At 33.4% G+C, this 14,136-nt stretch overlaps 1 protein-coding gene across 4 annotated transcripts in view; it reads left to right on the plus strand.

Annotated features, from left to right (window-relative positions):
• LOC105031959 (short-chain dehydrogenase TIC 32, chloroplastic) overlaps window positions 1-14,136 on the plus strand; it is an 85,876-nt gene that overhangs the window by 42,675 nt on the left and 29,065 nt on the right. For all 4 annotated transcript variants that reach the window (XR_012135536.1, XR_012135538.1, XR_012135537.1 and 1 more), the window contains exons 2-3: window positions 2,089-2,320; window positions 2,423-2,502. Coding sequence is in view for 1 of the 4 variants with exons in the window: in XM_073246181.1 (XP_073102282.1) it covers window positions 2,089-2,320; window positions 2,423-2,502 (312 nt within the window). In the remaining 3 variants the exon portion in view is untranslated. The remainder of the gene's footprint in view (window positions 1-2,088; window positions 2,321-2,422; window positions 2,503-14,136) is intronic.

A 14,136-nucleotide genomic window follows, 5' to 3' on the forward strand; every position in this document is an offset into this window, starting at 1 on the left:
CTTCTATCCTAGGTTGGAAGAAAGATTATCAGGTAAAAACTTGATACTTTTCCTTAAGGTTAGGTACCACCACCTACCCATGGTGGGATGCTTTTTCAAAATGAAAAAAGACCTAAAGACATCTATACTAAGCTTAAGAATATTGAAAGTATGGAAACAAATGAAACCCAAAATCATTTGCCAATAGTTGGGGACAAGTTAGGTGGGGCCTAGATGGTAAGTGCCTAGCAACTATACAATGAGTGGCTAAATGGGGCTTTTGAACCCTACCTCAAGAGTATCCTTCGATAAAGGTGGATGGTTTGCCTTTTACTTGAAGTGCCCCTTATTAGGGGAAGGTAACCTAAGCCCTATGGAAGTTGGGTGTAGGATGAAGAGAAGATGACATGACAGAAGGAGACATACTTATATAGAGGAACAAAGAAGGCTCTCAAAATAGCTAGATTCCGGTCTTAGGCACTCAAGGAAGAAGAAGATGGTGGTGAAGAAGAAGAAAAGCCACCACATCTCCTTTCATTATGCCATAAATGGCCCAGATGCTGCCAAGTGCTCCACATCTCCTGGAGATCATTGCCTTTGAGCTCTCCACACTGGGGTTGCCATGTGCTCCACATATAGCATACAAAGGGGCTTATTAAAATGCTGAATGTTGAATTAATCATGGACTTGAAGTAGTTCACCATGATTGAATGCAGGATTCCAAGCATCACATATTTTGGTGGTGGATTCAGAATCATAAGATAAATGCTAGGTATCTAGAGTTGATGAGCTACTAACCTAAAAGCACCTGAATAGATTACTTCTTTGAAACAAGCTTTTAATTTAAAGCTTGGGCAAGGAAGTGGAGGGAAAGTGATATGATATTCAACGAGCATGATGATATGATGTGGTCAGCTTTGTCTAGCTCATGATCTATGTGGTAACTCTAGCATGCCCAGGCATTCTTCGGGAATTTTGGTCAGGACTTCCTAGTTGACCTGAGAATAGAGACAAAAAGTCCAAAGGTAGCTGACATAAAAAGTCGAGGTATCCTGTCTTAGCTCAATAACTAGTTAGCTCAACAATCAACCCAAATCAGACAAAACCTTCTCATGGCAGAGGTAGTTCAACCCTTCAACCCAAATGCATATGAGGTTTTGAAAATTCCATCACGTGCCTAGTTATTACAACATGTCCCAAGTTGTAACACTATGTCAGCAAATTGTTATAGTATGATCTGAAGTTTGGCAGGATACAGTCTTAGAATATTTGGGATCCCATTTATAAATAGACCTAAAGGCCCTTTGTAAAAGCTAGCACAAAAAAACTTTAACCAAATGAGACTCTATCTCTTTATTTTTCCTCCTTCATTTTCACAAAAAAATACCTCTCTGACTTGAGCATCAGAGGGACCTGGCTTGAGCAAAGATCTGGCTAGTTCTTTGACTTTGTTTGTTGTGTTGTAGTTTCACAAAGACAGTCCATGCCATCTTCACAATAATAGGACCTAAGAAATATTACTCCAAGAAGATTAATAAGCCCACATGTTGAGACAAAGATTACACTAATATGTTATGCGCTATCATAAAATTGTCTAGTTTATGTTACTATTCATCATAACAAGCTTTTAAGGATCAAAATAACGAATGCTTGCCTCTATTGTCCCATCAAAAGAAAATTGTTGTTTTTCTCTACTAACTTGGGTAAATCATGTTTATGATGAGTATTGATGCTCACATATTTTTAGAAAAGTAGCATATGTCATTTCAATTATTTTGAGACTTTGTTCTATTCTGTATAAGTTACATCTATACTTTCAGACCAAGGATTTGGAAGTGCTGTATGAAATTTATATTTTTATCTTATTAGTTTATTCTTTTGGTCTACTGAATTAACTGCATGATTCAAGCTCTTGGCTGCATATAAATTTGGAAACTAAGAATTTGACCACACTTGCGTAATACTTGACAGATAAATTGGGTTACATAATTTTGTTGGATGGTAGAAACTGGATGCATCATTGATCCTCTTCTTAGTGTTATCCAACATGAGCACTTTATTTTTATTTTCAAATCCCACCAGTTGTTCCTAATCAGACATCTATTGCAGGAGCATCAAGTGGAATTGGTGCTGAAACATGCAGGGTTCTCACGTTGCGTGGTGTGCATGTCGTAATGGCAGTCAGGAACCTATCAACCGGTTCTGCTGTCAAAGAGGCAATCATGAAAGAAATTCCTACCGCTAAAGTGGATGTCATGGAACTTGACCTCAGCTTGATGGCATCTGTTAGAAAATTTGCAGAAAATTTCAATATGCTGAATCTCCCACTGAACATTCTGATGTAAGACATTTCAAACTTAGTGCTGATTTGCCTTTTTATCCAGATGCCTTGAACTTGCTAGGATTTAATAGAAAATTGACTTTTTTGTCTATCTTCTTGAAGCAACAATGCAGGAATTGCGTTGGTTCCATTCATGCGTTCCCGGGATGGCATTGAGCTGCATTTTGCAACAAACTACTTAGGTTATGCCTAACTACTTTGGTCACTAAATGATACTGTTGATTCTGTTTTATGAAACTTATAAATCTCTAATTGGGACATAAATGATAGAAGAGTTTACAAGATTGAGGTGGAATCACAAGAATATGGAAATATACAAAAAATTATATAATGCAAGAACTATAAAGTGGCCTATAGGAAAGAAAAAATTAAGGTTCCCCCTAAATTGCAGCAGGATTAGATAGTTATTTTGCAACTATGTTATCAGTCACCTTATGATGAAATGATAGAGAATGTTCTATTTTTCAGTTCATGAGAATTTTTTGTCCTATTTATTGATTATCATGGTAAGCAATCAATGCTCTGACCCTTTGATCAAAGTCTAAGAGAATCTCTTGCTTTTTGACTGGAAGAGTAGAGTTCAGAGAACCAGAAGAATCATGATATCTTTCAAGTTTTAAGTTCTATCTACCATGTCTTCCTGAAATCCTATTAATAAAAAAAATGTTGCATATCATCCATTTCTCATGCTTGTTTGTGGTAAATGATTTAATTCTGAGTTGGCTAAGGATGATCAAAACCAAATGGCATAAAAGCATCTTGTCACAATGACATTTAGTTGACTTGTTATGTTTGCAAGGATCCTTGAAAATTATTGACTTAATTCATACTTAGAAATTTTTAGTGTGTGACTTTACCATACCCTATCTTTATGTTTTTTGGGGCCTGATTTTTTGGGTTTATATCCCTTGTTACTATTAGCTTTTCCAAAATCATTTCCCACAAATTCCATCCACGTCATATTAAGTCTTCCTATGCCCTTCTTTTAAATTTTGACATGGTATCCATTTTTCTCTTCTTGGTGTCACTTTGGATATATTTGTTTCATGTGCCACACCATTTCATTCTATTTTCCATTTTTGCCTAGTCCCTATCTAAAATCTCTTTTGGTGCAACTATTGTGCTTCCCCTTTCTTTGCCAAATTCATGTAATGTACATGGGCCTCTTTATCAGGATGTAATATTATGAACCTTGCAGCATTGCAAATTTAGTTGTCTTCCAAAATTTTCTATAAGCTTCAAAAGGTTGCCATATATGGTTACACAACTTCCTACAAGCATCTTTGCATTTCATCAGCCACCTTCATATTTTTTTTGGTCCGAGAACAAAATATAATCATAGAAGGTTTTCTCTTAGTTAATATCTTTTGACCTATATCATTTATTTTGTCAATAAAACTACACTCCATGTACTCCAGTTAGGTTCCACTAGCTTTTGGCCCTTTATTCTAGTGATTTCTTTCTATTGCCTAGACGTAGCAACCCATGACGGAGAAGGAGTGAATTAGATTATTTAAAATTTAAAGATAATTACATACTCTAATTAACTATTAATGAAGTAAATGTAATGTGCAAGCAAAAAATTAAACTATAAAATAGGAAAGTAAAATAGATGAAGAAATACAATCATGAATACAGAAAATTTATAGTAGTTTGGTGTCAAAGTCGACACCTACGTCCACTACTTAAGATTATACTTGAAAATTTTAACTATAATCTTCCTTGATTATAGTTTGATTGTTTTGAATCGGACTCACAATCAACTCAATAAATTTTAGCATAAGCAATCGATCAAAATCTTTCTCAACTAAGCCCCCCTAGACTTAGTCCAATACACTTGTCCAATTTTGGGCTTGAACTAGTCTTATCCACAAGTTTTCTATCTAAGAAACTTAAAACAAAGCAATGAATATAGAAATATGAGAATTTAAAGTTAGAACATAAAAGATTGATGAAGCACAATGGAAGTTGTTGATGTAGCTCTTTATGTGCTTTGACTTTCTTCTTTCTTGTTTGAGAGAGGGTTGAATGAATGCTGAAAGGTCTCTTAATTAGTAGGTATATATTCTTGTCTTCTTTTTTCTCAAATATTGAATGTGAGATAGGTTGTGGCTTGAATGCTCTTTTAAATGACTTTCTCTATTCCTTTTGTTCCTCACTTGAAAAATTTGCCTAAATACCGTCAAAATTGCTGGAAGATGCAATATAGCCATTAGAGGTCAAACTAGTTGTTATCCACATTTTTTGCTCATTGGATTTGTCTAGAAAAAATAATCACTAGGCTATCAAATGTAGAGGGGTTGGCTCCTCTTCTGTAGGGGTCAACTTGTCATCAACAGGGAGCAACTCATCTATATCATTAGTTGACTCTTGAAGCACTATGTCTTTGGGCTACTTTCTATCTTATAATTGTGGCCATTATGGAGTCAACTCTTGTTATGCTGAGGTTGACTTATATCTTTCATTGGTCGACTTGTGGAATGTTGGGGTCAACTCACAAAAAGACAACTTTTCTTTGCTTTTTTTCATCTCCCTAAGACCATTCTAGGGTTAACTCATGTGGATCTTAGGTCAACTAGTCAAATGATCAAAATTGATTGCTCAATGTCTTTGGTCTAAGATTGTTCATGGGTTGACTCTAGTAATCCTAGAGTTGACTCATTGGTTGTGCCAGTTTACTTTAAGCATGCTAGGGTCAAAAATTAATAGTCTTCTATTTAAGCCTATGGATGTTTAGGAGTTGGCTCTTAATGTCCAAGGGTCAACTCCTCTCTTCCAAACTTGTTAAGGTCTTTGAAAAACTTGTGATTTTTATGGAGAGGATAACTTCTTAAGTTAATTACATAGTCTTGAGCAACCTAGGAAGTCCTATAGCCATTCTCTCAAACCAAGATTAGTATAATTAGTACTTAAGTGTTTTGCATCATCATTGGTTCAACAATTTCTCTCTTTTTGATAGTGACAAAACCTTTGAGTACCAAGCAATAAATCAATGTAAGTGCTTGATACAAAAGATTGAAGTCATGCCATTCGTGAAAAAATTTATGCCTTCTTGGTTATGTTACTTAACTTTCACAAGAATTCATAGCTCTTCATATTTAGAAATTCAGTATTGGCTCTTAAAGTTTTAGAATATGATATGTATAATTTTTACTTCTCCTTTTTCTTACAATTAAGGTATTTTCTTTCATTTACAATTTTTATTTGTTCTTCTTCCCCATTAGGTTTTAATTGTTCTTATTCTCCCCTTTTTTGTCATTATCAAAAAGAATATGTGATTAATAATAGAGAAGAACATTGAAACATAAGTAAGATAATTTCATTAATAATTGAAATAGCCAATATGCAAGATAACTAAGACAATCATAACTTCATAACTTTATTCATAAGATGCTTAGGACAAGTATTCACAAGATAGCAATGTAAAACATAAAGAAATATGGAATAAAAAAAGAAATGCATGGCACCATCAAAGATCAGTACAAAATGGCCATCTAGGACCTACAAGTTCTAAAACTCTACGTGAAGGATCTAGTATCTTAGTATGATTAAGAGGATGAGTTGTCAAGGGAATAGATGATAGCTCTCCTAGTGGTACGGTGGTTGGAGGCTAGTCCAGGCTGAGTTGAAGGTGGTGTCAACTGAGGTACCCTAAAAGGTTGAACAAGTCTCCCAAGGGCATCCATCTAAGTCGAAGCGAATGAAATTAGTGACTAGGTCAATCTAGTGGACTACTCCCCAACTAGGGTCAGTACAGTTTACATGTCCCTGCTGATCCTAGGAGCTTTATCAATGAATCTCTAAACATCTCCTCACACAGTCTCCTCAAGGTATCGAGTCTTTATCTCAATGTCGTGTATCCTTAGATGCTAACTGATGATTAGAAATCTAATGACAATGATATCCAGCATTAGATTAGCAATCATCTTATGCAAAAATAAAGAATACGGTACAAGGCTCTGCTCCATAGGCACATCAGCTCTTGTGGTAGTTAAGATAGGGTACCTAATCCTCAATCCTTTTAAACTCTCACTAATGTAATGCTCTAGATGCAAGAATATCTGCATTGTGCACTCAACAACCTCCCTTAGCTGGTCCACATCTAGTCGAACTGTCTAGTCGATACTTCTTTCTAGATGTCTTTATTGGATGTTGTGAGCTGTAGAAGTAGAAAGGGCCTTCTTAGTCTGCTTCTTCATCTATCATTGTATCTCCTTGATTGTTGGAGGCTCTAGACTTTGATCAACATCGTAGTTTTTTCCTAGGTCCTGCATAGGCATATCAAACTAGTCTCCCTCTCTGCTCATCCTTGCTAACACCTTGATGCATCCAATGATTATTGATCTTCTAATAGCCCATTTGGTGTAGTGAACAGTTATTGTTGATGTCAATGTGAATAAGTGTTCGAGCTGTCTCTTCCTCAAGATTAATCCCATGCTCTTGAAAGATTTGCATCAAAATCATGCCATAAGGTAGTGAAACCATTAATCGGCTCACCACCACCTACATCTACTAAATCATGAGAACAGGCATGTTTAGGGGGTCTTATCTGATCACATGGAACATGACAGTGATGGGAAGAAGATCTATCTCATCTTGTGATGTAGGAGGCATATTTCAACATTGAACTAGCTTGCACTCACCTCCTTGAGCTCTCCTACATCATTTTGACCAAGTATATATCTCAGGTCAGTCCAATATTGATCAAGATGATTTGATGTGCTCTCCTCAATGGGCATCCTGAGAGTCTGTCCCATGCTCTCGACATCTAGAATAATGTGAATCCCCTTGAGTTCTAACTTAAGATTCCCTACACCAAAATTCACATAGACATAAAATTTCCTTACAAGGGTTGGGTGGGTTAGGAGATCGAGGGAACACATGAATTCCCACCACAAGCTCTTGACCTTTCTTTCTTTCCTAAATCCCTCGTGCTCTAAAAACTAAAAGTCAATCTTTGTCCTCATGGTGACAACATATGAGGAGACAGGTACCTTCATGGTTGTGGGTTGAGGAGTAGGAGGTACTGGCTCTACTCTTGCTACTTGCCTAGGGTCATACTAAAATTTAGTTCGCTATTCAACCATCGGTACCTCGCTTGTAAAATTGCTAGTTGCCAAATCATCTCCATGGTTCTTCTTGAGCTGCTAAGCCACTTGCTTTCTTGGAGCCATTGGGGACCACCAACATTGCCAAGAAGGGTTTTGGAAGGGAATAGAATTGGTGGAAATGGAAAATAAGGGGTTTAGAGTGGTTTTTGGCTTGAAAGAGGAGAGAAATGAGCCTTGACCATGGGATGACTCCAGTTAAAAAGTCCATTCCCAACTCAAGAGTCAACTCGAGTAAATCGATGAGTTGAATCCATGTCAGAGGTTGACTCAAGATATCTAATGATTTGACTCTTATGGCATAGAATTATGTAAGCTAACTTCTTAATCGATTTGCAGTCCCCTTGCTTTTAGGGCTTAGCTCCTCACTGTTAGGGGTCGACTCCTAAGACTAGAGGATAGCTCAAAACAAATTTCAATCCAAGAAAAAAGGTTGAATCAAATTGGAACCAAATTAAATTTTAATAAGGCTAAACAAAATTTGGGTGAATCTAGATGAGGGCTTCTCTCAATTAAGTTCAACTAAATAGATCAAAAAGTTTTAACTTTTCTTTAATCATGCTAAATCTATCTTCAGAAAGAGGTTTATTAAAAATATAAGCTAGCTATTTTTTAATTATCACAAAATCAAGCATTATATCATTATTTTGAATATGATTTCTTATGAAATGATTTCTTATTTTGATATATTTTATTCTTGAATGTTGAATTAGACTTTTTATAAAATTTATGGTACTTATATCATTACAGCTTCTAGAAATTTTATGATATTTAATGTTATAATCTTCTAATTGTCATTTGATTCACAAATTTGAGCACAACTTTCAAGTTGCACATATTTAGCCTCTATCACTGATAATGCTATCGAATTTTATTTTTTACTAAATCATGAGATCAAACTAACTTCTAAAAATTGATAAATTTTATTAATACTTGTTCGATCTAATTTGCATCCAACAAAATCTGCATCTGAATAGCTAATTAGATTGATAAAAGATTGCTTAAAATACCATAATCCTATATTTTGAGTTTCAATTAGATATCTTAGTATTTTTTTAATAGCAATTAAATATGATTCTTTAGGATTTGATTGAAATTTAGCATATATGCATATACTAAATATAATATCTAGCCAACTAATAAATAAAGTAAAGATCCAATCATGCCTCTATAGAGTTTAGGATCAATGCTCTTACCACTTTCATCTTGGTCAAGTTTGATACTTTTGGCTTTCTCCATCCCAACTTCTTTAATATCTCTCTCATATAGTTGCTTTGGTTGATGAAGATCCCTACTCTATTTGATTGATTTGAATTTTGAGGAAGAAGATTTGTTCTCTCATCATGCTTATCTCAAACTCTCTGGGCATCGACTTAGCAAACTCTTAGTTCAAGTCTTTATTAGTAGCACCAAAAATTATGTCATCTATATAAATTTAAACAATTAAGAGATTATTTTATTTTTTTAATAAACAAAGTAGTGCCTATATTTTTTTTATAAAATTATTTTTAGGTAAAAAATTACTTAATCTTTCACATCAAGCATGGGGTGCTTCTTTTAAACCATATGAAGCTTTATTAACTTTAAACAAATGATTTGAAAATTTATAATTTTTAAAATCAGTAGATTGTTCAATATAATTTTTTTTTAAAATATAACCATTTAAAAATATATTTTTAACATCAATTTAAAATAATTTAAAATTCATATAATATACAAATATTATTCTAATGGCTTCTAATCTAGCAACCTATGTGAAGGTTTCATCAAAATTAATATTTTTTTCTTAATTATAGCTTTGTACAACTAGTCTAGGTTTATTTTTTACTGTATTACTATTTTCATCACGTTTATTCCTAAACACCTATATTGTGCCAATTACTGGGTGATCTCTAGGTTTTTCAACTATGTTCTAAAATTTATTTTTTTTAAATTGATCAAGTTCTTCTTTCATTGTATGAATCCAATTATGATTTTTCTACTTCAACTATGTTTTTAAGCACTATTTGAAAAATAAAAGCAAGATGATTCCAAATATCTCTAAGTGATAATCTAGTCCTAATACCATGAGAAGGATCACTAATAATAGAATCCTATGTGCATGCCTCAATTCTCTTGATAAATTATCTGTACTTTATTGATGTTCGATTGATGGTTCTTGGTGCTCCTCTTCATGCTCTTGATCCTTTTATTTTTTATCTTGAGAAGGATTGTCTCTTATTGTCAATTTGCCCATCTCCTTCTCTATGGAATCTCCATTATCAAGAAATTATTTCTTTCTTGATGGAAGATTGTAAGACTCATCAAAAATTATGCGTATGGACTTTTCTACTACTAGAGTTTTTTTTGTTAAAAACTAGATATGCCCTAGTAATAGAAGAATATCTTAAAAAATATGTTTCATCTAATTTTATATTAAATTTTTCTAATTTATCCTCACCATTGTTTAGAACAAAACATCAATATCCAAAAACTTTGAAAAATCCTATTTTCCTTTCCAAAGCTCATAGAGTGTTTCTTTAAAATTAGTATAACTAATACATGATTTAGCACATAGCATACTATATTAATTGCTTCTGTCCAAAAATATTTTAGGTGATTGCTTTCACACAACATAGCACATACCTTCTCCTTTAAAATCCTATTTTTTTTCTACCATCTAATTTTGTTGAGATGCTTAGGTGTTAAAAAATTATGCTTAATGCTATTTTTATTATAATTTTTTTAAAATTTTGATTTTCAAATTTAACACAATGACCACTTCTTATCTTTAAACTATTTAAATCTTTTTCATTTGTGATTTTTTTATAAATTTTTGAAAATGCATCAAAAGTTTCACCTTGGTGTGCAACAAATAACACACAAGTAAATAAAGAAAAGTCATTGATAATTAGAAAACTATATTTCTTGCCACCTAGGCATGTAGTCCTAGTTGGCCAAATATATCCATATGCAATAATTCAAGGGGCCTAGGAGTTGAAACTATATTCTTTAATTGAAATAAAGCTCTAGTTTGTTTATCTAGTTGACATACATCACATATTTTATATCTTTTTTCAAAATTAGTTCTAGGCAAACATTAACTAACTCTTTTCTAACTAATTTTGAAATTAGGTCCATGATTGCATGATCTAATCTATGATGCCAAATTTAACTAGTTCCATCTTCTCAGGCATTCATAGCAAATAAACATTGCATATTTTCCATAGATAGATGATCAAGATCCACTATATATACAATTTTATGTCTAAGTCCTATGCATTTAATGCGATTGTCTATATAACTAAAGATAATACAATAAGAAGACTCAAATAAAACTCTAAAACCTTGGTCATATGGTTGACTTATACAAAGTAAGTTATATTTTAAACCATGCATAGGCAAAATATGTTTAATAAAAGTAGGAGTGATTTTATATTATCCATTCTAATAATCCTTCATTTGCCATTATTACCAAAGGTCACTACTCCTCCTTTTATCTCTAGGATGATGAATTGAGATTCATCTTTTTCATATGCCTCGAGCATCTGCTATCCAAATATTATCTTCTTTTTGATGGGTAGGATGCTAGGCACACCTATAAAATAAATATTTTCAATTTAGGTGCCAGAGCTTTCTTAGGTCCTTTGGTTTTAGTAAGCTTGGTTTCTTTTGGAACCTAGATGTGCTTGACTAGAGTTGTGCCCTTCATATTGTAGTTTAAGGCTTTATGTCATAATCCATTGAATTTGAAATATGTTATTGAAAAAGAGTAATTTGAACTTGATTTAACAAACATGTTCTTTAAAAATTTCTATTTTTTTAGTGGGTTATACCCTAATCTAGCTTTATTATATATAGCTCTTTGATTATTAATAATCATTTTCAGTTTTTGTGAACTTAGAATTAATTTGTCAACTAAAGGATATAATTTTCCAATATCACTCTTAAGTTTAGTATTTTCAATAGCCAATATATTCTTTTCTTTATGAAATTTTTCATTTTCTTCAACTAATGTTTGATTAACCCTTTTTGATTCTTTATTTTCTATCTTAGTTTTTGAAATCTTTAACTGGATCACAAAATGCATCTTATAGTTCTTCAAAGAAAAATCAAAGGGGTTTTCAGGGTTTACATCATCCTTATAAGTCATAAGGCATAAGTTGGTTATATCCTCTTTTCTTCCTTTGAACTCCTTACTATCACTCCATATAGTGAGCACGGCCTTCTTGGTTTTCTTAGAGTCTTTTTCTTAAGTAGAGGATAATATATTTTGAAGTGCCCTGATTTTTTTACTCATCGACATAGGAGGCTTCTCCTTGTCCTTATCTTTGCTTGGCTCCCCATTCACCAATAATCTCTTTTAAAAACCTTGCCTCCCCTTCTTCATGAATCTTCTAAACTTTATTATTATGAGGGGCCATCTCTTCATGTTCATCTCTATCATCCAAACCATCACTCTTATCTTTTATATTTGTTAACCTCAATGTGGCGGTCTTCTTTTTGTTGGTCTATTCCTTTATGTTTTGCCTTATGCTTAGCTCATGGGTCATTAGGGAACCAATGAGCTCCTCAAAGGCCAACTATTTGAGACTCTTAGCTTTTTAAATTATAGTGAATTTGATCTCTCAAGTTCTTCACAAACATCTAAGGATTTTTCGAATAAGCTCACTGTTAGTATAAGATTTGCCATAACTTCAAATCATTAATTGTGTCACTGAAATGAGTATATATTTCAGTAAGAAATTTATTTTGTTCTATTTCAAATAACTCATGTTTATGTATAAGTATACTAATTTTGGATTCTTTGACTTGATTTGTATCCTCATGGGTCATATCAAGTCTATCCTATATCTTCTTTGTAAAGGTGATGGTAGATATATAATTCAACTTATTTAGCATCAAATGAATAATATAATACATACATGGTCTTAGGATTTCACCAGGTCATTCTCTTATAGTATACATTTCAATTCTTTTCGAGTTGGAGAGAGGGTACATCATCTATAAAAATAGTAAATGTATGAGAACATTGAATATGACACTCCACATGTCATAGTCAAATATTTGAATGAATATCTTCATTCGTGCTTTCAAATAAGTGTAATTTATACCATTAAAGAGTGGGGATCTATTTATTGATTGGCCTTCAATAAGAGAAGATCCAATTGAGGTTGTCATGATCTTTAACCCTTGATCATTTAATTACAAGGGCCTGAGTACTAGACTTTGATATCACTCATTGTCTAGAGATAGCAACCTAAGAGTAGGGGACGAATTGGATTCTTTAAAATTTAAAGATAATTATGTGCTCTAATTAACTATTAAAGAAGTGAATGTGATATGCAAGTAGAGAATTAAACTAAAAATTTGGAAAGTAAAGTAAATGAAGGCACATAACTACAAATACCAAAAATTTATGGTAGTTTAATGTCAAACTTGACACCTACATCCACTTTCCAACACCTCTACTTAAAAATTTCAACTATAATCTTTTCTGATTACTGTTTGATGGTTTTGAATTGGGCTCACAATCAACTAGTCAATTTTAATGCAGATAATTGGCCAAAATATTTTTCAACTAAGTCTCTCTAGACTTAGTCTAATATACTTATCCAATTTAAGGCTTAGACTAGCTTATCCTCCAAATTTCTATCCTAGAAAACTTGAAATAAAGTAATGAATATAGAAATATGAGAATTTAAAGCTTAAAATAAAACTCGATGAAGCACAGTAGAAGTTGTTGATGTAGATCTTTATGAACTTTGATCCTCCTTTCTAGCTTAAAAGAGGACTGAATGAATGCTAAAAGGTCTCTCAATCGGTAGCTTAGACAATCAAAGCTCTTGTCCTCTCTTTTTCTTAAGTATTGAATGTGAGGTAGGTAGGGGTTTGAATGTTCTCTTAAATGACTTTCTCTTTCAATTCCTTTGGTTCCTCACTTGAAAAATTTGCTTAAATATCCTCAAAAATGGTTGGAAGAGGCAATATAGTTGCCAAAGAAGCCAAACTAGCTATTATCCATTTTTTTGACTATTGGAGCCATCCAGAAAAAACTAGCCATTAGGCTATCAGAAATAAAAGGATCGACTCTTCTCTATGGGTTGACTCATTTATATCACAGGTCGACTCTTAAAGCATTGTGTCTCTAGGTTGCCATTTATCTTGTGATTGTAGCCATTTTGGAGCTGACTCTTTTTGTATTGTGGTCGACTCATGTCTTCCATGGGTCGACTCAAGAAATTTTGGGGTCATGAACTTGCAAAGAGACTGATTTTTCTTACTTTCTATCTTCTCCTTGAGGCCATTCTTGGATCGACTCATCAAACGGTTAGAATCGAGTGCTTACTATCTTTGGCTTGAGACTGTTTATGGATCTACTTAGAAAATCTTGGGGTCAACTCATGTCAGTCTACTCCAAGCATATCAGGATTGACTTTTGCTACTTGAGGTTGATTCTTGAACCCTCCAAAATTAATAATTTTCTGTTTAAGCCTATAAATGTTCAGGGGTTGGCTCCTTCTTGTGTTTGGTTGCTCTCATTAGAACATGGGATTGAAAGGATGAATAGTCTTTATCTACTATTTGATTTAAAAATTATCGGAAGAATGGATGAAAAGAGAGATTGTCCATCCACCTTAGACCACTAATTCGCATCCTTCCAAACTGGGAGGATGCGAGGAAGGATAGATGGAGCATGTGAGGGGTGGCTTTCCACATTGACAACGT

This window comes from Elaeis guineensis, chromosome 11 (genome assembly GCF_000442705.2).
Source record: "Elaeis guineensis isolate ETL-2024a chromosome 11, EG11, whole genome shotgun sequence".
Lineage (NCBI taxonomy): Eukaryota > Viridiplantae > Streptophyta > Magnoliopsida > Arecales > Arecaceae > Elaeis > Elaeis guineensis.